The sequence below is a fragment of the Tetrao urogallus genome (genome assembly GCF_951394365.1).
Source record: "Tetrao urogallus genome assembly, chromosome: 9".
NCBI classification, from domain to species: domain Eukaryota; kingdom Metazoa; phylum Chordata; class Aves; order Galliformes; family Phasianidae; genus Tetrao; species Tetrao urogallus.
Genome location: NC_136822.1, coordinates 8,933,513 through 8,958,700, shown reverse-complemented (window position 1 = coordinate 8,958,700; position 25,188 = coordinate 8,933,513). Strand labels below are relative to the sequence as shown.

The 25,188-nt window shown below is 38.3% G+C and overlaps 2 protein-coding genes across 5 annotated transcripts in view; one reads left to right on the top strand and one right to left on the bottom strand.

Annotated features, from left to right (window-relative positions):
- Positions 1–132: 132 nt before the first annotated feature.
- Positions 133–7,476, top strand: LOC306949742 (thiamine transporter 2-like; the record flags this gene model as incomplete). The annotated part of the gene is made up of 5 exons (XM_079539750.1): positions 133–282; positions 3,392–4,208; positions 5,811–6,003; positions 6,468–6,609; positions 7,354–7,476. The coding sequence occupies 5 exons, from the start codon at positions 133–135 to the stop codon at positions 7,474–7,476; spliced, it is 1,425 nt and encodes a 474-aa protein (XP_079395876.1).
- A 3,974-nt stretch (positions 7,477–11,450) lies between these two features.
- The window catches only part of AGFG1 (ArfGAP with FG repeats 1), a gene marked incomplete at both ends in the record, with an annotated part of 35,822 nt that continues 22,084 nt past the window's right edge, over positions 11,451–25,188 (bottom strand). Inside the window, 9 exons of one of the 4 annotated variants that reach the window (XM_079539528.1) lie at positions 11,451–11,510; positions 11,880–11,965; positions 13,361–13,519; positions 17,198–17,290; positions 17,551–17,630; positions 18,301–18,484; positions 20,611–20,820; positions 21,744–21,815; positions 22,427–22,546. In XM_079539528.1, the coding sequence (XP_079395654.1) occupies positions 11,451–11,510; positions 11,880–11,965; positions 13,361–13,519; positions 17,198–17,290; positions 17,551–17,630; positions 18,301–18,484; positions 20,611–20,820; positions 21,744–21,815; positions 22,427–22,546 (1,064 nt within the window). Of the gene's footprint in view, positions 11,511–11,879; positions 11,972–13,360; positions 13,520–17,197; positions 17,291–17,550; positions 17,631–18,300; positions 18,485–20,610; positions 20,821–21,743; positions 21,816–22,426; positions 22,547–25,188 lie in introns of all 4 variants that reach the window. The other 3 variants (XM_079539529.1, XM_079539530.1, XM_079539531.1) reach the window with 3 other exon arrangements.

Sequence of the window (25,188 nt, the reverse complement as noted above, 5' to 3'; positions counted from 1 at the left end):
GTGGGGAAAGAAACGTTGGCAAGAGTTAGCTTGGTTAAAAAGTAAACTTTCAGATGAGGTTTTACCAATTGTGAGCAGTTTCTTGACAAATTTCTGGTGCGTTTGCTTTTTCACTACGTTCTTACACAGATTATGGATTGCTGGAAAGGAGCCATATGCAGCAGTTGGATTTATCCCACGCTCATCATCTGTGTGAATGGGTTTTTCTCCACAATGAGACCTTCAGAGTCTTTTCTCACACCTTACCTAACTGGACCAGACAAAAACCTAACAGTTGAGCAGGTACGTAACTGTTCTCTAATGTAATAACTGAAGTGTCTAAAGCAGTAAGCCTTTGGTTATTGCTGTAAAGGAAGAAAAAGCGTTCAGCAAAACACATATTTTATATAAAGATTCATGTTTAAGATTGTGCTGGAGAAGGATAAGGGTTCTCCTCTTTTCAAGCCTCCTGGTATTTAAAACCACATTTGGATGTTGTTTGAATAAATGGATTCTTTCAGCAAAATCAGGTCAACCAGATCCCCTCTCCCAAGAGAAACCCAGGAGGAGCAACACAGATTTATTTATTCTTATTGTGGCACTAGTTAGATTAACAGTGAAGAAGTTTTGGAGAGAAAACAGAAAGGCTTCCACTGATAAGCTGTCAGATTATCACCTACAAGGTCGGCTCCGAAAGTAACACCTCCTATTTTTATTATTAGGTTGGCCCACCACATCAGAAGCAGATGGTGGGAGTACAGAGGTTGAAGCTTCCCACCAATGTCCCTTTACATTCTGTTGCTATGTGACACGTGGCAGCAGAGGGGCAATCTGAAAGAACAGCGTCTGACATGGAAGCATATATGAAGCAAAGGGGTGTCAATGAATCTCTCCATGTGGAATGAATTACACCCACTGACATTCACGGACACTTGCTGAACATGCATGGAAACCCAGCAGGGCACGCGAGCACAGTGAGGCGGTGCATTTCAAGCAGTGCCTACTGCAGCAGTAGGTCATTCCACTGGTGCAGATTTTTACAAGCACAGCATGCAGGCTGAGTGTTCTTTGCTGAAAAAAAAAAAAAAGTACAGCAAATGGTGGTGACTGTGGAAAAATAGCTTTTTGTAGCTGAGAACTTGCCCTATCAAATAGTGTTATTGTGCTGCCTGTATCTGTTGTAGTTTCCATGGTAATAAATACAAAGCAACACCTTCAGAGTGATCTACACACATTACAAGACTGTGCATATTTGTCTACGCAAGGCAGATTCACATCTTAAGGTATTTTTAATTATTTTTTTCTATTTACTTTTTTTTTGTTCTTTAAAGCATGCTTCTAGAGCACACTTCATAACAGAAGAGGACACAGTTAACAAGTGAGTCATGAATTTAATGATATAATTAGAAAACACAAGCTTCATACACCCACATACTGCAAGTATGAAGAACAGTCATTCCTGACTTGCCCTTGCAAACGCTAAGGCAGAGTGTTAGCATAGCACAAAGACCAGATTTCCTCTGAAAAATGTACTTATGGGATTCTTCTTTTGTGGAGGGAAGAGTAACTTATTTGTTTGTTCTTTTGGGGAGGTATTATCATTATTTCTTCCTTCTAAACCATAAAGGGAAATTATCTGTGTATTTCATGTAAGAGAGATCCTGATAGGATGCCTTATTTCTGATCTCATCAACAATCTACTCAGAACTGACAGTACAGACTTAGCTCTTTCAGTCATTCCATGGATGTCCAACCTTTTGGCTGCCTGGGCTGCACTGAATGAAGAGAAATTGTCTTAGGCTTCATATACATTAGTAGCTCCAAAAGCAATGCCCCTTATTTATTTCCATGGAAACTACAACAGATACAGACAGCACAATACAATAACGCTGTTTGATAGAGCAAATTCTCATTTACAAAACACTGTTTTTCAATACAGTCACCACCGTTCACTGTACTTTTTTTTTTTGTCAGCAAGGAGCAAGAGCCTACATGCCGTGCTTTTAAAAAGTCTGCACCAGTGGAGATGACCCACTGCTGTTGTCACTACTGCTGTAATGCACTACCCACTGCCAGGCCTCCATACACATTCAGCAAGTGTCCAGGAATGTCACTGGGTACTGTGGGTTCTACATGGAGGCATTCATTGGCAACTCTTTGCTCTGTGTCACACACTTCCACATCAGATGCCATTCTTTCAGACTGCCTCTCTGCCACCATTGTTGGGAAGGTTCAACCTCTGCTGGCATACCTCCAACATCCACCTCTGACATCATAGGCCAACGTCATAACATAGCAGGCATTGCTTACATGACAGTCCTCATGCAATATATAATGTTATTAATGTATGTAAAGTAACAAAATTAAGATAAATTTTCTACTCTTTTTTTTTTTAAATTACAATACTTAAAAAAAAGAAGACCAACAAAAACATAAAATGACTGGAATTTTTGACCTTCTCTTTGTGAAACTAAAGCATCAGTTTGGTTCAGTGGCACTGGCTGCATCTCTTAGTAAATTCTCCAAGTCCTCAGCAGAGATTTTTTTTTGGATGAAATTTGACTGTTCCTGTGCTTCATCCTTGAAAACAGTTATTCACAAATGTATGAACTACCAATAAGAGATGACACAAATAAGGCATGACTCTGAAACGAGGGGTATTTCTCTCTGGTAAGACGGCTTATAAAGGCCTGGTAAAAAGACATGACCAAATTTTTGATTGTATCTCTATAGATTCCATTTGAGAATTCACAAACAACATTTGCACTGACTGAAAAAGGAGTTGCAAATAGAAAGAAATTGATGTGCTTTTTTTTTTTTTTTTTTTTTCTACAATCTTGAAACTTCCTGTGAAATTCCTTCACTAAAATGTAAAGTATGGCTGCATATTTTTTGCTGTTCACAGAACGGTGTTTATCCTATGTATCAAAATGCATGAACTTACTTGCCATCATTTGAGCTGGCACTGCAGTGCCCCATGTCCTGGTTTCAGCCCAGACAGGGTTCACAGCACACTGCTGTTGGGGTGCTGCTCAGGGCCCAGGCTGCTCAGCAGGGCACAGCCACCACTGCGATGACAATTTATTTTCAGGCCATCAATGCATAGAACACCAACCAAAACTTACTCAAACAGCTTCATCAAAAACTTATTTACTTTTTAAACAAAAAATAACACATGAAGACAACCCAGTAACAGCTACATGTATATTACATACAACTCCAGTTCCTATAGTTCAAAAGGAATGGGTTTGTTTGTTTGTTTGTTTTTTAAATTCAGAGGTGAGGAGAGGCAATCAGAGGTATAGGATTCAAGCAAAACATAAAACTGAATGGGTATTAATTTTCAGCTACTTCAGGGAATTGAATTTGATGCAAGATAGATTTTGCTCTGACACAAGTATGGTTCTTCTAGGTTACCAACCAGGTTTTCCCAGTTTGGACATACTCCTACCTCGCGCTCCTTGTCCCCGTCTTCCTGATTACTGACTACGTGCGCTACAAGCCCATCCTCCTCCTCCAGGGCGTCAGCTTCATTGTCACGTGGCTCCTGCTCCTCTTTGCACAGGGGCTGGTGGCCATGCAGGTGATGGAATTCTCCTACGGGATGGTGACAGCCACCGAGGTTGCCTACTACGCCTACATCTACAGCGTCGTCAGCGCTGATCGCTATCAGAGAGTGACGAGCTATTGCAGGAGTATCACTCTCGTTGCAGCCACCCTTGCTGCTGTGCTGGGACAGCTCCTGGTTTCCTTAGCAGACGTATCCTACTTTCACCTCAATGCCATTACTCTGGCTTCCGTGACCCTGGCCTTTGTGTGCTCCTTTCTCCTCCCAATGCCTCAAAAGAGCATGTTCTTCCATAGGAAAGGCCCCTCAGAAACCCTCCCACAACCAGACAGAGTTGTGGCTGGGCTCAGTTCCAACACGTCATTGAGCTGCCAAGCGGACAAGGACTGCGCAGCTGCTGACACGGGAGCGACTCCAGCGCAGCAGGCGCAGCAGCCCGAGCCCCAGCACCACGTGCTGAGAGTACTGGTGCAGCTGGGCAAGGACCTGAAGGATTGCTACAGCTCTAGGAAGCTGCTTTACTGGTCCCTGTGGTGGGCTTTGGCTACGGCAGGCTTTAACCAAGTTGTGAACTACATCCAAGTGCTCTGGGACTTCCGAGCCCCATCTCACAGCTCTGCAGTGTACAATGGAGCTGTTGAAGCAGTGGCAACATTTTTAGGTAAGTAAAAACACTAGCAACTACTTCTAATCTGTCCAGTCCTGATGGCATCCTTCAGTAATGTCTTTGGCGCCTATTTCCTGTGAGGATCAAGGTCAAAGAACATAGTGTAAAAATTAAAGTATATTAACAGAAACTGCTCTAGGAAGTTTGTTTCAACAGCAGACTAAACATTTCAAGATGAGTGATCCTAGACAAACATTTTGTGACTGCATCCATATTCTGATCAGTGAGTTCATCTCCAGCTCTGACACCCAGAGAGGGTGACAGCTGTAGTTGTTTAGCAGTAAGACACGGGATTTTATTAATTCACATAAATAGCTGAAGAGGGAACTAAAAAGGGTTGAGCCAGACTCTTTCCCACTGAGCCCAAAGCCTAAATAAGAAGAATAAGTAAATATAATAAAGAATAAATAAGTAAGAATTCTAGAATTGACTGAACACTGAAGCAATTTGCCCAAAGCACTAGAGGAGTCTCCACCCATGTTCAAAACCTTGATGCATCCTGAGCAGCTTGCTCAAATTGACCCTGCTCTGTGTAGGACAAGGCAACCTCCAGAGTACTTCAGCCTCAGCTATTGTGATTCTTCTGCTACTACTTGACTCATCCAGACCACATTCCTCTTTACCTGTGCGCCTTGTGTTCTGTGGCTACTTCAAAGTGCAACTTCATTTAAATTGCTGAGCCTCATTTCCAAGCTCACATCTACACCATTACATCTCCTTCATACCAACAGTCTTATCTCAGGTTTCTTCTACATGGAGCTGTCAGTATATTCATACTGAATTTTGCTGAAGCTACTCCAAACCTTCAAGACTACTGGTTTGAGCAGCATTTCCAAAGGATGCTTTTGCATCCTGTAGGACTTGATAGTAAATCAAAGTACAGAAATCATTTAACATTAACAGGAACCTCTGGTTATTGTAGTTATGAACCAAAAGGAGGAGACCTACTATGACTTTTTAATTATGCTAAGGAATGCATACTGTCAGCAAACGAAGTCGATGAGTGTGCTGTCCTGCTCGAAGACATCTGGGCAGCCAGTAGTACCCTGTGGACTGTTAAGTCTCACAGCTGTATAACATGCCTAGATCAGACTTGGAGCTTAAGTTGCTTCCTATTGCACTCAAAATAAGGGGTTTTGATATACAGGATTATCAATAAAAGTTGACAACTAATGAGATTTTTTCATTAGAAAATGAAGCTATGCCTCAAAGTATGAAGGAATGCAACAGATTTCCCAATTCATGTAAAGATCTTCATGAAATGAAATCCACTATACAGATTTTAACCGAAAGTGCCTGGTGAGGCTGTCCTTACTCTCAGTTGTCAAAAATGGAACAATACACCATACACTGCTGCCTCCAGCCCTCAGCACGAGGCACTTCCTCAGAGTACTTCAGTCTAAGACAGCTCTACAAGCTAGGAAAAAAAAAACAACAACTCAGAAGACTTAGACAACACTTGTAGAAAACAGATACTCCATTATCAAAGCCCATTGTGGCCCTAAGAAAAGTCTCAAGAGGTCTGAGCATGGTCCATTTGCACAGTTACGCCATAACTCTAGAAAGACAGTAATATTTATTATTTTTTATATTTAGGTTCAGCAACATCCATGGCAGTTGGATACGTCAAAGTGAACTGGGATCTTTCTGGAGAACTGGCTTTGGGAATTTTCTCTGCAATGGATGCTGGTTCTCTGTTTCTCATGTTCTTTATTGACAACATCTGGGCATGTTATGCTGGTTACCTTGCATTTAAGGCATGCTACATGCTCCTTATAACAACAGCAACGTAAGTATAATGCACAACTGTTCTGTCAAGTTGATTTAAGTCAGTAAAAACGTCATATTTTCACATTAATAAATAAGTTTCCACTGAAATAGGATTTTTGAATAGGTAATGATAGGAGAACATTGTTTCCAGCTCACATGAAATCACGCTTAGAAGTACGACTCAATCATTACAACAGCTTATTCCAAATAAGTTCCTTCTGCTGCATTTAGCTGTCCAATGATTTATGTGCAATTTGTCTTTAAACAAGGAGGTCCTCACTTGCAAAAATATTCACTCAAAATAGGTAATTAGGATGCACAATAGTATGACAAATAGAGGGAGAAAGAAAAACTTCTGCCAAAATGAACGTTAAAAACTTGATGACTCCATTGTACATGTGAAACAATTCCTAAATTTCCTCCCATAATCTGCAAGCATACAAGGCTCACCATAGCTCAATTAAACTGTACACTCATTTTCAGGTTCCAGATTGCTGTTAATCTTAGCATGGAGCGTTACGCTTTGATGTTTGGCTTCAACAACTTCATTGCACTGGTGATCCAGACAATTTTAACCATTGTTGTAGTGGATCCAAATGGTCTGGGACTGGGTATCAGCACCCAGGTAAGCCAAATCACTCACACTTCTCTCATTTTCCTGCACTCCTCAAAAAGAGGGTTCTAATAGAAGTTTGGACTCTTGGAAGATATTAGGTGATGGGTTAGCTTAGAGCAGTTACTCACTTCAGAGACAGTGGACTGGTAGTAGATGCTACTGCCTCCCTGTCCTCTACTCCCTTTAGTGTTGCATTTCTATCATAACTTTAAGAACATCTTCCTAGAGCAGAAAAAATAGAATACCACCTATTACTCAGTTTCCAGGCTTACTATTGACAAGATCATTATGAAAACACCCTAAGCAGAAGCAGGAACTAACCTGAAAAATACTTTATGGAGCTTTATTAGTAGGATAATTTTCAGTTGGATGCACTTCCATGTTACTTCAGTTCTGAAAATTCAGATTCTTCCTGCTCTACAAACTCAGTTTATACACACATGCACGAGGTCCAAGTCCCTAGCATTCATCTTTTCAGAAAAGAACCAGAAAGTGCAGGGCAGTGGCCCTTCTCCATTATTGAGGCGGGGATGAGAAGTAACTAACATAGGATTCTCTTCCTCCTCCCTTTGTAACAGCACTCTACTGAATGAGGTCAAGCAGGTGGACTATCATCATTTCAAGATGAGATCATTCAAGAGCATGGGTGGCAGGAAGGGGAAGAAGGTGGCACAGGGTCTCCCCTTCAGTTATTATCCAACAACAACAAAAAAACAGTTCTTGATTTTCTTCATTTTTCTCCCCTTTTCCCAGTTTCTCGTTTACAGCAGCTACTTTACGTTCATAGCTGGAATTTTCCTGATCAGAAGCATATACACCATTATCTCCATGAAATGCACAAATACCAGCACGGCTGGTGAGTCCACTGGTCATTAAGGAATACTGCAGGAAGATGAAAAGAATGGCTGCAAGCAACACTTCAGAAGACTGCATCATCTAAACAATTAACTAGGGGAAACTTAAAGCTCAACTAAACCTGTGCCTGTCACACAACCAACCAGACTTATGAGCCTCCAACATAAAGAGCTTCTTAAACAGGAAGATGCATTTTCCTGGTTTCCTTCACCAGTAAGTTCTAATGCCAAACAGTCCTCAATCTTCCATTTCAACTCAAATTCAATGATGCAGCCCTGATGTAAAAACTTGTATTTTTGTTTGATGGATTGCCTCCCCCTGCTCTGCCCTCATGAGGCCCACCTGGTGTACTGCAGAGAGGCCCAGGGCCCCAGCACAAGAAAGATGTGGAGCTGCTAGAACAGGCCCAGAGGACGACCACGGAGATGACCAGAGGGCTGGAGCACCTGTCCTGCAAATAAAGCTTGGGCTTGGAGAAGAGAAGGCTCCAGGGAGATCTCATTGTAGTTTTTCAGTAGTTAAATGGAACTTCAAAGCTGGAAGGGGTCTGACTTTTTACATGGTCTGATAGCGATAAGACAATGGGAACAGCTTTCAACTATTGAGAGAGCAGAGATTTAGATTACACGTTAGGAATAAATTATTTACTCAGAAGACAGCGAGGCACTGTCAGAGAAGAGATGGATGCCCCAGTCCTGCAAGTGCTCACGGCCGGGCTGGATGGGGCTCTGGGCAGCCAGCACGCAGTACAGGGTTGAACCTCCATGATCTTTAAGGCTCCTTCCAACCTAAGCCATTCTGTGGTTTTATGAACACAATAGGAGAAAATTGCATACAGATGCCTGAATCTCTCAGTGGCAGAGCTTATAGAACATCACCAGAGAACTTTCACTTTTACTGAATATTTTAATTAAATGCAGTTTACTCTCATTTACAAGGCATTCAAACATTCCTGGGGAGCCTAAAGAAGCAACTGTCCTACAGCAGCACACAGATCTGTAAGACAGGTTGCCACAAACTTTCTGGACACTTGCACTTTTTCAACTGGAAGTTCTGACATGAATTTTTAAAGCAATTTAATACAAACAATAATTAACCTTCCCTCACTCCACTTCAGCCCACAAAGATGCTACGACTGCATGTTCAACAGTGGATTAATACATTCTCACAAATGACCAAACACATTCACTTCAGGTTCCACATAGACAGTGAATCCCTTCTATATCTGAAGTTGTGTGACATCAAGAAAAATGCCATTTTGTTCAGGAAATGTTCCAGATGCAGTGACAGCAGGACTGTGAATCTGTTGAAGATTTCTTGTACTCATACCCTGGCTTTCCCTTTTAAAGGTCTGTCTTGATAAAGAGATCTTAGCTTAAACAGTCAGCATACACCTTCATTATGTACGGCTAATGGAGGTTTTCAGACATACTTATCTTTGGAAGCAAAAAATCTCCTAAGCTAACTTTGTATTTTTAAGCAAGCCATTGGCAGATACTTCAATTCCTATACAAGGCAGTCTTACTTAAATAAAAACACTTAAAAGTTTAGATACAAGGACAGCTTATCAGTGACTTCTTTCAACTACGTTCAGTAAAGGGGCACTTTGGAGTCATTTCTATCAGATAGCAGCAGTTTTCATTATGTTCCACTGCCACAAACTACCACAAAGTACAGATTAGTTAAGAGCAAGTAGTAATTGATATTTCCCCCTATTCAGCTCACAAGGAAACCATAACAATTCATTCCTCTAAAAACACACTTTTTAAAAACAGCTCGAGCTTCCCTTTATGACCCAGGAAGTTCTCCTTTCAGAGACAAGCACTTGTTCAAAGCTTAGTTACATCCACTTAGATGAAGCAATTTGGATGAAGGAAGTACAAGATTGTTTGATTGATTCGGTTCATTTCTCATCAGTAAGTAAATCTAGGCATTCCACAAATCCTTCTAAGTCCTTGCAGATGCCCACTCTTTACTGCATGTGTTATTATTCCAATACAGACGTCAACAATAGAGAAGTCTAGTTATTATGCTAAACAGCAGTGAAGCATTGCTAGCACCATGAAAACCCTCAACCGTGGGGAACTTGATTAATGAATTCACCCAAAGAGAATTAATCCATGCACCATACTCCATCCATCAGCCCTTGTCAGAAGAAAAAGGAAGACTCCAAGTCTTTTAATATCAAACACATCAACAGGCCAGAAGAGACCTTTAAGCAAAGAATACTACCTATAAACTTCTTATATCCATTGTCCTTTGGGATCTCTAAAACTTAAAAAAAATAAAATAACATGGAAATTACCATTCCCCACACATAGGCAACACTAGTCAGAAGCACTGGCATATGAAGAGCATTTCCACAGGCAGTGATCATGCCTGCCAGTTCCCCAAGGGACAAGCACATCTCTACCCAAGCGGATTACTACAAAAAGTTTCTTACCTTGAGGAATTCTCCCATTTATTTCAATCAACTCACACACTACTTTTCTCAAAAAATCTCTAATAATTTGATCTCATTTATTCCTGTTATTCTGAAAGTTAGAACTTTATTCTTAAGCTGGCCAGAAACCCTCCCTTACGCTTGAGGTCTGGGTACTCACAGCAAGTGCACAGTAATTGTTTAATTTCAGTGTTACATTTGAACAGAAGCCCAGTTATCAGTGTTCAAATTCCACCACTGATTACTTTGATGCACTTGCATTCTTCTTGCAACTTCTCTATCATAGATTAGACAAACCAGACATTTCTTCCTCTACAAATGCTATTCTAAGATGGCAGAAAACATTCCAGAAAATTAAGAAATGCAATCAGTTAACTCAGTGTTCCACAGGAAGTCCTACTAATACACACAAATTTTAATAAAAAGAGAACGACTCAATCTGTGGTACCAAGGTCATACGTACTGCTGCGGTCACAACTAAGTCATGTTCAAAGACTCCACTAGCTGTCAGCAGTTATGTCTTTCAGCAACTAACCATTTTTCAAGTCACTACTCATCTCAGTGCTCTCAGTGTCCTTCATTATATAGCTATTATCAGAGTTATATAAGAGTTCATGTAAACTCATTCCTGATAGATAAGCCACTTCACTTGAACAGCAGGCTTAATCATGAGGACATATTCAAGACTGTAGGATATGAAAACTGAACTTAAATTACTTCCGAGCATATCATTTCTGATAGATCATTTGTGTATGAGATTCACAATACGAACATTCTAACCCAAATAAGTGTCACTGCACAGAAATAAAGCTACACTTCTTTTTTCTAATATTTATTTTTTTTTTTCCACCTGCAAACTGTAGCAAAACATGATCAGCTTTATTATGCAGACAGGTATCCCTCTAACATTAGAGATTTAGGCATGTATAAATAGAAGAGCTCTTAGGAAAGGAAAACATTTTGAGAAATGAACAAACCTTCAATTTAATTTGATGACTTCCAATACCAATGGTTAAAATGATGTAGCTCATTCATTCCAAGAGATACAACAGCACCTTAAAGTGGCTGATCTATTTCCCAGTAACATTTTTCACATAACAATGTGTTAAAGTTACAAATACTGATATGCACAAATAGCTATTTTCTAAGAAAAATATGTACAGTACTGCAGCATAATGAATGTGGTATCTGCAATAACTTATTAGCCAATTTTAATATACATGATACCGCTACTTTTTTCCTGCCAGTTCACAGGTCCAAGGATGTTACCACAGCCCTCTGTTTTGCACATCATTACCCGGGGAGGTGGGAGGGAAGGGGTTGATTTTCTTTGTTTGTGTGTGTGTGAGGGGAGGGGAATGACTCCTTGTTGGGTTTCTTGTGTTCTTCCCCCCCCCCCCCCCAAAGGTACACAATGCAGGCTTTCATTTTAACTTCTTAAAGACTTCTTTTGTGTTTAAAGCTAATATCAGTGAAACAAGACAACAGTGCAAGAGGCGCAGAGATGTTATGTGACCACATAAGAGTTCTTTTGGGTAAAGTGTCTATAAGGCTATAAGAAAGGATTGGTTGATGAGTTTCCTGCTGGAAATTGTCCTGTTGGGGCACCAGCCTGAGGGAAACAGAAAGAATAAAATAAGACATTTTTCTAAATCACAAATCATAAATACAAAGGTATATGAAACAGAGAACAAATTATCAAGAAATATTTCTTGTTTGTGTTGCAGGGTTTTGGTTTATTGTTTTCTTTTCTTTTTGGTGTATGTTTTATCTAAATATACATTAATGTAGGACTATAGTGTATAGATACTTCTATTTTGATCTGAGCAGCCTTATAAATGCCATAGCATTGTTATATAGAATTGCATTTAAGAGATTCATGTTGCCTTCCCTTATTTGAAGCAAAAAAATCATGCATCTATAATTATTACATATTGTGCCTTTTCAGACATGCACAAGTTATTAATATGCAACAACTTACCATAAAAGGGTTACTAGATACTCCAACAGCTGCAACTTGTCCAAAAGGAGTTACTACAGGCTTTGCCTGTCCAAATGCAGCAAAACCTGCACCTTTAAAAGATAACAAAATATTACTACCAGTTATCAATCCTCAATTAAGTTTCAGTTTGAAAGCTTACAGCAAAAAACAAAGGGAAAGCTTGGACTACACCAGTCAGCAGGATTTTATCTTATCTAAGTAGTGTAGTTTTAAGAAATTTTAAATAGTAAGTTTTCACTTAGTAGCTCAATCTATTTAGTCTCCTCACATACACACTTTCATTTCAGCTCTTAAAAAACCATCTATTAGCAAGATCAGTTCCCAATTTAAACATGCAACAGTCTCTCTTTTCCTAATCTCTTCTCTAGCCAAGTAACATGAATGTAGAAATTCAAAGACTAGAATTTTCAAATTCAATAAGAGCTTTGGGCATTGCAGCTGAAAAGCAACAAACTTAGTATGAAAACTTAAACAAGTTTGGCTCACAGCTTGCTTCTGTTTGCCACTTCAGAACACAGCTATTAAGATCTCAGCACCCTTAGCTGAGGGCTACTTCTACACACTTCAGCTGTATTATCACGTGAGCATCCTTAATCTGCCTCAGTGTGCTGTCACACAGATAACACAAATTAGATGAACTGATCCATATTCACTGCCCTCCTACAAAGCTTAGTGTAGTAATAGCAATGTAAATCATACGCTTGTCTGCAGCGGTTTTCACTCAGGTAGACAAGAAGCCTAAATTACATCTGCTGTTTTCTCCATAAGTTCGCTTCAGTGAATTACTGCTTTTCTATTAACATTGCCATTAACAGTGCACTCTGAGATGATATTTATGAAGTGTTCATGCTATCAGTATTAGTTACTGCATCCTTAGATGCTAATGCTCAGGAGCGCTGTGCAGCAGAGCACCGGAGAGCTGGTTTTTAAAAGCTTAAACACAATACACATCAGCATCAAAAAGCTAAGTTTTTTAACAAGAGAAAACTTGCAAAAGCATAAAAATTATAGCTGAGTGTTTTGCTCAGTTTCAACTGTACAGAACTAATGAATTCCTGATTTTTACATACAAGCTTTTTACAATGTTGCTTTATCATTTAGATTTTGGGCAAAAGCACTCTGATTTTGTCTTGCCTGTGCTCTTCAAGTTACAGAAAATATTACAACCTGTTGCAGGCACACTTAAATAAAGATCAAACAATCCTTGCATTTAGAACTGTTACATCTCTGAATATTTTAGTTTTATATCAATTATGGTAAAGTTTCAGTTACATCACCGCACACAGTCAAGCCGGAATGCTAACCACAGAGCCACATTGCTGTGTGAGGGAACCCCTCGCTAATTTAACTACGACATTTACATAGAAATAAATATGCACTCATTATCATTGACTTAGATTAAGAGTAACTTCTTTAAAACAGAAGCATGGAAGAAAGTGATCGAGAGTGTATAGACCTACCATTTGGCTGCTGAGCAAAAGCAGTCTGTTGGGGGAAAGCTGCTTGGGTTGGGAATGTAGGCTGCTGGAAGTTGCCACTAAAACTTGTAGGAAGACTGTAGGAGGCAGGAGTTCCAAATCCTGCAGGCATGCTCATGGATGCAGTACCAAATGTTGCTGCTGGCAGGCAAAAAATAACATGGAGTTATTTGTAAGAAATCACTTTTCCCATAAGACGTTACTGTAATGCCATGTTAAGAGTCTCCAAATGACTCCATGGTCATAAAAAAGTTCTGTTTAAACCCTGCATCCACTGATTTGTTACCTTGGATCATCACAAATTTACTTTTGCACTTCAAAATTAAATGAAATCATTTAACATTTGCTAGATCCAGTACAGATAGGCTTTCTGAAAAACAGATTGTTTTCCATACTTTCTACGCTAAACACTTAGCCCTGAGGTTTTACTGGAAAAAGTCAGCACGCATTAGAAGCAAGCACTTCCAGGCAGCACAAGCCCTTCTTTTTTCTCTACCAAGGAAAGCACAGCAATATCTTCCTACTTCAAGCCGCATTACAGTAAGTAAAAAAAAGAAACAAAAACAAATACTCAAGGGATACATGCATCCCATATCTCCATCCCATCTTTAGTGTCACTTTAAGGGAAATTCTCACCATGCACATTACTTTGCACACAAAGTTCCTAGTGCAAACACTCTCACTGTTGAAGTAAGACTTGAAACAAACAAAAAAAAAAAAAAACAGATATCTTTTCATCTGATTCTCTGCTGAAACATCTCAAGTAAAGAACGTAACAGCACATATACAATTCTACATGCCTTCAACAAAAACAGGAGCACATCAAGTGCAAAAATATAGTAACAAAACCATTATTCAGTCTTTTGGAAGAAAACCTTTTGGTACAAATAGAGTAATCGAGTATTTTCTTCTAATCCAACAATAGACAAGACTACTCTTTCAAACTGATAAATATTAAATTTGGGGGCTTGGGTATAAGATCTATGTAAAAAAAAAAAAAAAAAAAAAAATCAGGATATTTGATCAATTTAGCGTAATTACTGGTTCAAAAATTCACCCCAAAAGTATTCAAGGGCAAGACATTACATATACAAACTACAGGAAAAGTGCACACAGAACTAATGTACTGACATCGTCATAAAGTAAAAATCAAAGAAACTATTCATCAGGAAAAGCTGATAGAACAGCAAACAAAATCACAACAAATTGAGCAGCAACTTGGGATACTACAAAAGGTATCAAACTACTGTTAAAACAAGCGACAGGAGTCACTCAAACAGTCACTGTAGTGTGACTGTGGAGGATATCAATAATGGTTTTGTTTTAGTTGCTTTATAGATTTCTGTGCTCTTCTCTCCTTTTGTTGAGTTGCCAAATACCCACACCCACTCCATTATAAAACATGTAAGGCTTCTGAAATTCTAGGCGCAGAGAACCAGATAGCTGCCAATAAGGTTTTACAAGCAAGAACAACTAGCCACAAGAAACTTTATACCAAATGTGGCCACCTACCAAAATGAGCGTGAGGAAATATGTGAGAGTGCATTGCTCCCGAGAGGCCTTATGGAAGCCACAAAGAGACCAGACAATGTCAAATCATTTATACACTACTGAACAGTAATTCTTAGATGACTACTAATATATATATATATATATATATACACACATACATACACACAGCAAACAATTCAACCATAGCATGACCTGTGTTAGATTAAGTCATGAGAAATAAATGCTACAGATCAGATAGCCCTTGTAATAAATAGTTCATGCAGAAAACATTCAACTTAAAAAGGACAAGCCACAAGTTTACATCTTATATTGAAAGGGGTACGATATTATCATTACTTATAGTCACCAGTTCTTATTTAGTACATTCTACATCACTACTGCTGAAAAGGTGCTGGAACCTCTGCAAGTCAAGGAAGGCTGTTTAGAAGGCAGAATGATAGAGTTGCCATATTTAAAAGATGATGTAAAGCAGATTAATCTAGTTGTCTTTCATAATTTGCCATTGGGTGGAAAGTCCAAGTTACCTCCTTCCTACTGAGAGAGTGCTGCATCTAAAGGCTGCAAAGCTCTTAAATAAGATCCAAGAGAGCAAAGATTTCGTTCATTAAATAGCTGAGCAAGATAAACTAAATTGTATCTCAAAAGTGACTTAAAAACATTTTAGCAGAGGACATGAACACAATCAATTCAGCTTTAAGTCAGCCTGAGCAATGTAATTCAGCCTACTTAGAACTTTGATAAAGCACAATTCAATGTTAAAATTTATACACATCAGCAGACTTAAGTCTATGCAAGTCCAGTTAGTGCAGGAAAGCACTAAAGTTCAACAGTGCCTTTAGAGTGGAAAATTAGCACAGTATGACATCCACTTAAATCCATGACTGATGCTCTGTAGAATAATGGAAGATTTTTGTTACTGATTTTTTTTTGTTATTTTAAAAATGAGTAAGTTTTTTATCTATGGAATTACGATCCTACAGAGTCCTCCTCCAGAAAATTAATGTAAGTTTTGAGTACTGTACATTTATTGTTACAAAAGGGGAAAAAAAGGCTATCAATTCACCTACTTCCATCTGTGTGTTCATTTCAATCAATTTCTGATTCTCCCACATTTAAATGGTTTTCTCTGCTTCTCAAAATTAAGTTTTATTCTAAATACAGTTGAATATCAGCATACAGGCTCTGCATGCCTTATGTAAATTTCAGCTAAAGCAGAGTGAGACTTTCCATTTTGTTACAAAGCTGAAGATTAAAGACTTTTGTGAAATATATTCCAGAATATCAGTGCCTTGTTTTTAAATCCACCCCAAAAACAATGAGTAATAGCAGCAAAATATTAAATTCAGAAAGATACTGGATCAAAACATAGTTAACGGGGAAAAAAAAAAATGAAGTTATTTCAAAGCTTCAGTTTCTCTGCTGTAATGTATTTGTCAAAATCTAAGCACATTCTTAGATATGCCACCTCTTTTACCTCCACTTTATCTATTTAATGTCCGGTAGATGTAACAGGTGTAGATTAATGAGTATAGAATAAATGAACATGTGAAAAACTAACAGCCAAAAGCTTCATAGAATGGTTTGGACTGGAGGGGACCTTTAAGATCATCTTGTTCCAAACCCCCTGGTATAGGCAGCGACCCAGGCTGCTCAAAGCCCTACCCAACCTGGCATTGAATGCCCCCAGGGAGGGGGCATCCACCATCTCCCTGTGCAACCCACATCAGTGTCTCTCACTACCCTCACATTAAAGAATTTCTTCCTAATACCATAGATTTCTTCCTTCACCTGGTTTTTAACTCTGGAGACGTTGGATTTGAGACCTTCCAGGGCTTGGAAATAAAAAAAGCGGAGAGTGTACAGAAAATCAAGTATACTGGCTTGGCAGCAGGGTTTTCAAGATCCCAGATTTTAGGGCAAGCTGTTGCGAAGCAGCTTCAAAGCTAAGATACTAGTCATGGATAGTACTCAAGTGGTAATACACAAACTACAATGTAGTGCAAGTAGTATTAAATATGTTATGAAGATCACTTTGACATTTTGTGGTCAGAGTCCGAAGTTGCAGAACTGGGCCAGAAACTAGAAGCTAATACCCTCAGCTCTTCCCCTCCCCCACCCTCCCTCCCAAAAAAACCTATCAAACAAAAAAAGCAAAACAAAAGAAAGCAACTCGACATCAAACACATTAGACTTGAAGACAAGTAGTATAGAAAAATCTTTTAAGAACAATACACAATTACAAAAAAAGAATCAAAAGAGGTATTGCAAAAAATTTCAAATCTTAAGTTCTGTGATTTTTTTCCTAACCTGTTGCTCCTCGGCTATTGGTCTGGAATGGATTTGTTGAAGGTGCCACTGGGGCAACAGGGGCAGCTACGAATGGATTTGTGGAAGGTGTTGCTGAAAGATTAAAAAACAGTATTTAATAAAGTCTTTTAAGAAATAGTCTGACTCACTAATGTGAGTCTTATAATATTTTAATCAATAAAATCACATGAAATCAGTAACTGATAATAAAACACTTAATTTGAAATGCATCACATGCAAAGATCGCAGTACTTCTTTGTTGTCCTTTAATAACTTCAAAATCAAAAGTGTCACAGTATGGAATTAATAACTGAAAGTGAGGTACTAGTCTACCATGCAGAGTTGTTATATACCTCCAAATGGAGCAGGCACACTTGAAGATGCAGGCTGTGTCTGTGAAGTAGCAGCCACGGGTACTGTTCCAAAAGCATTGCTGAAAATAATTCATACATTCAGAAAAGTCAGAACTGCTTGTTTAACCATTAAATGCAACTTTACATGCCGACAACGAATGTAAAAAAATAGAAAAGGAATGCTTACACACAGTTTGCTAACTGCAATACAGAATTGCAATACAAATGCCAGGAATTGAGGCCCTGAGTCAGAGACTATAACTAGTGCATGAGTCAGAGACTGTAACTATTGCTGAGCAATAAAAAAAAAGTCTTCTCCACCAACAGCAAGAGAATGAATATTGAATAGAGGCCATCAGGATAAGGTTACAAAACAAAAGCTTTAAGGGGTGCTTCTAACATCAAGAATAACTGTAAAAGGCATTTGGTATTTATTACTTCAGCGATCCAAAAAGAAGTGATTAGTTCTATTTGTATGAAAAATAAGAGCAATTTTTGCCAGGGATGATGCTATGGTTTTTGGTATGCAAATACTCTGTACATAAATGTGTTACCACCTCAGAGGTGTAATACTCTACTGTACAGTACTGTTATTATCTAAAATAAAGGAAGAATTTTCAACATTGACTCTAAACACAAACATTTCTTCACCTATAAAAATAAAACCAGTTGTTTAAGAAACAATTCTGAGCTGCTTTTCTGCATTTTGCTGAAGCCAATAAAAAGTCAATTACATCAAATAAGAAGTACCTGCTGACGTTACTGGTGGAAGTATACGCATTACTGGAGGTTGCGGTGGAGCTGAACACACTGTCTAATTCTGCTAAAGCTGCATACTTGTCTGAAGATGCACTTGACTGATTTGGGGCTGACAAAACAGGACCTGCTGATGCAGACACTACTGTACTAAAGCCACTTCCTTGCTCACTACCACCTAGAAAGAGAAAAAACAGATTTAAAATGAAGATGATGATTTTACTTTCCACCCTACTAATGTTAAGCATTGATGTATAAACTTCAAACTTAAAAAATTATATATGAACTAGGGCATAGTGTTATGCTTCTACAGATATTCTGCAGCTCTGCAGTCTTCAGTTTCCCTAAAAAATAAGGGCTCAATACAACTGTCTTCTTCAACTAGATAAACTCAGCAAAAAAACCCACCTTCAAGTAGCATTTCAGAACAAAACTCCACATCATAGACCAATAAATGCTTTCATATACTATTTGCAAAAAAGAATTACAGAATAACTACAAGGGCTGCTCCAAAACTAATGTCTCCCGCTTTATTATGCTGCCCCACAAAGTCAGAGGCAGATGTTGGTGGTATGGCAATAGGGTTTGAACCTTCCCACCAATATGCCATTGCATTCTGTTGCTGTGCAACAGATAGCAGCAGAGGGGCAGTGCAACAAAATAGCATCTGACACAGACATGCATATCAAGCAAAGGTGTGTCACTGAATTCCTCCACGAGGAAAAATGGCACCTGCTGACATTCATGGACACTTACTGAACATTTATGGAGACAAAACAGTGGATGTGAGCACAGTAACAGTAGGTGGTGCACTTAACAGTGGGTCACCTCTGCTGGCACAGATTTTCGCCCCTCCCCCCATACCAACAAGCACAGCATACAGGCTCCTGTTCATCACCGACTAAAACACATAGTTCATGGTGGTGACTAAGTTGAAAAAAAGCATTTGGTAGCTGAGAATTTGCTCTAGTCAAAGTGTTATTGAGCTGCTTGTACCCGTTTTTGTTTCCACAGAAACAAACGGGAGATGTTACTTTGGGAGGGACCTAAAGTTTTTCTCCTTAAAATTAAGTAAGCTTAAGTTTTCACTTCCTAGATACATATTTACAAGCAGTGATAAAGCTGCAGTTTCTCAGCTAATTTCTACAGAAACAATGGACTCAAATGACTATTCTATGGTATCACATAAGTATTCCACAAGATGCCACCAGGCTTGAAGAACGACAATAAAGGAAAACAAATGGCACAAAACCAGAAATAACAATAAAGTATCATCTTTCTGCAGATCAAGAGAATCAATGAACTCTTAAGAGAAGATTTCAGAAGATAAGTAGGATGTGACACCTTAGCATCTCTTACTGAAGGGCCGAGCTTAAATTTACTTATCTTCATGTTCAGTGGAGCTCTGCTATTAAAAGAGAACATTTCTTTGCAACCTTTATAGTTTTATTCTTTGTATTCTTTATCTGTGGTCATTCAAAAAGGTTACTAAGCCAAGGAGACAGGACAACTTGACTGAATGCAGTCTTACTGTAGACTAGTACTGAATACATAATGAAGCTGAATTTTGCATCCTTGCTTAAAAATGATTTAAACTCTAGCTTTGCCACAGCTGTGTTAACTGACAATGAACTTCAATTAAAACCAAGCAGAAACTTTGATGTGTCTATACATTGATGGAAAAAAAATCCACAGATACTGTGGATGTGTGCAACTTCAGTGCTTCAGCAGTATCAGAATAAAACTGAGCTTGAATTTCACTAGCATTTGGAAATCTGCTTTCAAGACAGCATTTCTTTAGTACACAAGGAAACCCCACAAGTTATTTTTAAGAATGAGTTCGTAAAAAATTAGAGCAAAATCTTTTGGAGTCAAAGAGACAGGAAAGCTACCCTGGCACTCCCGTGCAAAAACTGCATTTCTCCATTTGAGTCTCTTCACCACAGATTTTAGCACATAACATTTCTACATGTTTATACGAAGGGTTTTTTTCAGTATAATGTGCCTTGAATATAAATACATATATACACACACGTGTGCGCATGTATGTATGTATCATTGCATGATCCATCATTTAAATATTTAAACTTAGAGTTATTCATCTTGATAACAAGTAGGTTCTCAAGCAGCAGTCTTTAGAAGATATCCTGGTGCAATGCCTTAAAGTCTTGTTCTTATACCATACATATTAAGGACGCACTGAAGAAAAACTGATAGCTTAAAGTTATTAATTTGACAGACACACCATCCTTATGGGAAGTATAAAGTTTTAGTATAAGCATGTCAAAGAATAAAACTTATTACCTTGCCCTGCGCTGAAGATATTATCTAGATTAGCCAAAGCTGCATATTTGTCTGCTGACTGGAGACCTGGTTTATTCACTGCAGCTTTACTGGCTCCAGTTACTGTTGCATTGCTCTGAGAAGCATTGAAGGCTCCAAAATCAGCACTGGAGGATTTAGGGAAGTTATCAAAGTGAGCAAAGTTAGCATTCACTGATCCAGCACTTCCACCTGTAACAAAATAAGTTAAACATGATCGATGCTTTCTTCAGCTTTGAAGTGTTTCTAAATTCTCTGCGGTTACCTGATGCAACATGTTCCCACTACCCCATCCCACAGGTGAGACCCTTCACTCCTATCCTTTAAGTTTACACTAGGTAAAAAAAACAAAAACAGAACAACAGAAAAGCACCACCTTCTATGGTTTTTTTTAGTCTGTAGCTCAGGGACAGAAAATTTTAAGTCACAACTATGTGCTGCTCATTAGCTGTTAAAGTAATTTCAGCAATAATATCTCACTAAAGAAATACATATTTGTATGAATCTTTAATATTCAAAACAGAGAAGCTTCATTTTCTGTCATGTGTGTCTAATGGATAACTATAACTGGAATTTACTTAATGGTATGATGTATTTGATCATTTTAGATGTCAGCCACCATTCTAGGCAAAAACCCAGTAGCCTGGAAGCCAAGAGAAGAATGATTCAATGCCAATATTTAAAGATAATTGTGCTTTTTTATTCTCATATTTTCAGACTACATTCAATCAAGAAAGTTTGGGGCAAAGAGTATATAAACCAGTTTCCTTTAAATCTAGTTCCCACAGAGATACCAAGAGATACATGAATCAATTTGAAAAAAATCTGGCTTAGGTCCACACAGTTGAATGTGTTTAAATATGAAACCATGAGCTTCTATCTCTTCACTGTCCAGACTATTTTATCAATACAGGCAGGTCATATACTTAAAAGAAGTGTTCCATTAAGAGTATCACATTTTTTAACAATTGCTTGAGGATTTCACTCATACCACAACAAAGCTTTCTAATAGTTTAATCCGTTAGGTTAAAACATATGCAACAGTAGAAATGATGATACTAAACTACAATGGCATAAAATGAAGCAAGCCGAGTTCTCCACTGTGTGGAACTTACTGTGCACAGCCTGGAGAGGAAAAGCTGAAGTAAATTCACCAAAACTGCAGCTAGATGAAAGCGTTCTGAACGCTGGACAGCCAGAAATTGTGTGTGGGTTAAAGTTAACATAAGGAGGGAGAAAGAAAATTTGAAAAAAAGTTTAAAACGACACCACACTCAAAAGAAAAAAAAAGAAAAGAAAGTCAGTCAGCCAAAGATCTAGACAAACAGCAAGTGTAAGCTCAAGCAAAAGTTTTAAAGCATGATCAAACTAAAGAAAAGTAAAAAATAAATCTTAGCAACTGGCTCTACACCTGAAGCCAAACACACTAAAATGTGTGCAAGTTACACATCGACGTAGGCATATTTATTTCTGCAATGTGCTCTTCGGTCTGAAGCTCTTCATTTGCAAGATAAACAATCAGTTCATGATCAAAAATAGTACTCTTTACTCAGTTATTTCAGGTGTAGAGCTAACAAACATATAGTGCCATAAAGATCAGACTTCTTAGCAGTGTTGGAAAAAAAAGAAAATCAACAGCAAACAGAAAGAATTAATTTTGAGTTTCCCCAGAGCTTCAGATGCATTCTGACTGCATTCAAGGTGGCAGGTGCAAGAAAAACTCAGCATAAGTATCTTCAAACAAAAAGGTAAGGGATTATTTCAATTAAGTATTGATCAAAAGTGCTAGGAGTTCTACCTGTATTTTGGGGCTGAAAAGAAGACTGACTTGCTGTGGGGAAACCTCCAAAATTACTCGAGCCACTAGACTGTCCAAATGCATCAAAGTTTGCAAAACCTGCATTTGCAGAGTTCTGCGCTGTAAATTGCAAAAGGAACAAAACATGTTAATGGATATGGGAAACAAACACAAAAAACAGATGTATTAACTGAATTTATGGTCATGACAGCCACCAAGAGTCGTGTCCCATCTCCTAACTGATTTCACACCAGAAAAGTTATACATTACAATCTACAAATAGAAAGTTCTGGAACAAGCTTTCATGAATTATTTTCATAGACCTATGCCTCCTCCTCACTGATGCTACTAAACTGCATGAGCTGATCAACTCAGAATGTTTGCAATTTTGATTAATCAGGGAGAAACAACGGAAAGTAAAGATGTTTACCTCTCAAACCCAAATGTTAGCTTTCAAAACAGAATGTGTGGACTAACTGAACACTTCTTTGCAAATAAAAAAGTATTCTTGAAACATACTGCCAATTTGAATTCCTACAATTTGAATTCCTACAATACAACATGCTTCTTTCCTGAAACCCTATGTCCTGGCTTCAGCTGGGAATAGTTGTTTTTCTTCATAATGCTTGGTATGATGCAGTGTTTTGGCTTTAGGAAAAAAAACAAAATTAATAACACTGATGTTTTAGTTGTTACTGAGCAGTGCTGCACAGAACCAAGGACATTTCAGTTTTCCACCTTCTTGTACTTCCTCACCACTGGGGGCCTGGAGAGAGCTGAGAAGAGATAGAACCAGGACATCTGGCCTAAACTGACTAGAAGGATGTTCCATATCATCTGGCATCATGTGAAAAACATACAGAACTGAGGGCAGTTGGCCAGAGAGGCAGCCACTGCTAAGGGACTGGCTGGGCAACGGTTGGCAGGTAGTGAACAATGGTGTCTATGCATCAGTAAGATAGCATTTATGGACTGCAACAACAAAATAACATCCAAGGAAATTTTGAATAGAATCTCAGTCTGTCCCTTCCTTTTTGTAGAATACTATAAAAGGAAATAAAAGGAAAAAATATGCGTTTAATTTCCAATAGCTGAACATTCAAACATCAGTATACTCAAAAGGAACTAGGAGCCTAATTCCTGAACTCCATGTAAAGTCTTACACATACAAAACAGAAATCTCTGAATTCTATCTTTCTTCTTAAAATGAGTAGCTTCAAGAGGGATAAATTAAGAACTGCAACGTGCTCAAAAATGAAAGTGATGTTTTAAATATTGACGCATCAATTGTATGACTACTCAGACAGACGTTCAATTGACCAAATAGGATTCAATACGCAAGCGTCACTCCTACAATTATGACATTTCTCATTTTAACCTGTCACATGGATAAATATCTTCAATATCTCTTGAGTGTAGACTGAAGAACTACAACATATTATATTACAGACCACTGAACTGTACTGGATCAACTGACAGAGTACAACTTGCAAGCAGGTCCAGTAGAGTTTTAACGACTCCTGCAGAACATTCTGATGTTGATCTTGCTCTATTTCATGTGGTAATGTTTAAATCTGTGCTGAAGTGGCACAAAGGTAAAGACTGGGTAAGACTTGGAATTTCCTGTACTGGAATAATTTGTAAGTCATGTTTTTAAGTTTTCAAATTGACCATCCATCCTAAGCACTCCACCCAAAAGCTCTCCACCCAGAACAATACTGTTCAGGAACATGAGCAGACTGTAAGTCAGCACAGACTCACAACTGCTATTGCGATTATAAACCAATAAAACAGTACAAAAACTTGCTGGCTACACCTATCTCCAATTTGACATGAAAATACACGCTACACCCACAGTTCAGATTCTTCGTGATGTTTGCACTACCCAGTATGAAATAAAAGGTAGGAAGTATTAAAAAAAATCCTAGTGTAAAGGAAACAATTACAAAATTGAAAAACAGTTCTCAAGAAGGCAGTAAATGTGTCGTTCTTTTTTCTAAATAAAGCCTCCTCTGTTTTTAGTGACAGAGTTATCCTGTGTCAAACCTACTTAAAATCACTTGTGCAGACAACACTCTAGTCTATTAGTCTGTAGGCCAAAATGTTGAATCCTTTTTTGACACTCTTACCGGTATGAAGCTACAAAGAACAGTTACTATGAAGAGATGGCTACCATCACCTTTTCAAAAACTCATCGTTTTGCAGAAACTATGGGACTTAAATACAGGAAATTCACATAGAGTCAGCACGTTTTCCTCTCCGTGCGAAACCATATCCTGAGCCACATACATTAGAATAATTTGGGAAAAAGAGGGCCATACCAGAAGTGACACTTTCTGTACTACCTTTCAGCTTCACATTAGGCTTCACAAATCACAGCAGTTTTTTTTTACCATTTTCCTGTCAGCTGCTACACTTAGTTGTGCTTCAATTGCAAAACCAGTAAATTACATTATTACTCAGATTTTGTGTTCTAGAAATTATTTACTTGAATCTGTTTGGGGTTCTAAAACTTTCTGTAGGAGTCATGGGAAAGATCACAATGTAACAACTGAAACAGAAAATTAGTCATGACACCTGGACATTACTCAGAATTTTGATTTTTCAGCACACGCTTTGACAAGAAATTAACCCAATCTTAATGCTAAATTTATTCTAGAGCATTTATACTGTTCTTTTACCCATTCAAAAATGGACTAGAAGAGATACAGCAGTTTTACCTAGATTTGGAACACTGTACTGAAATATACCTAACACATGTG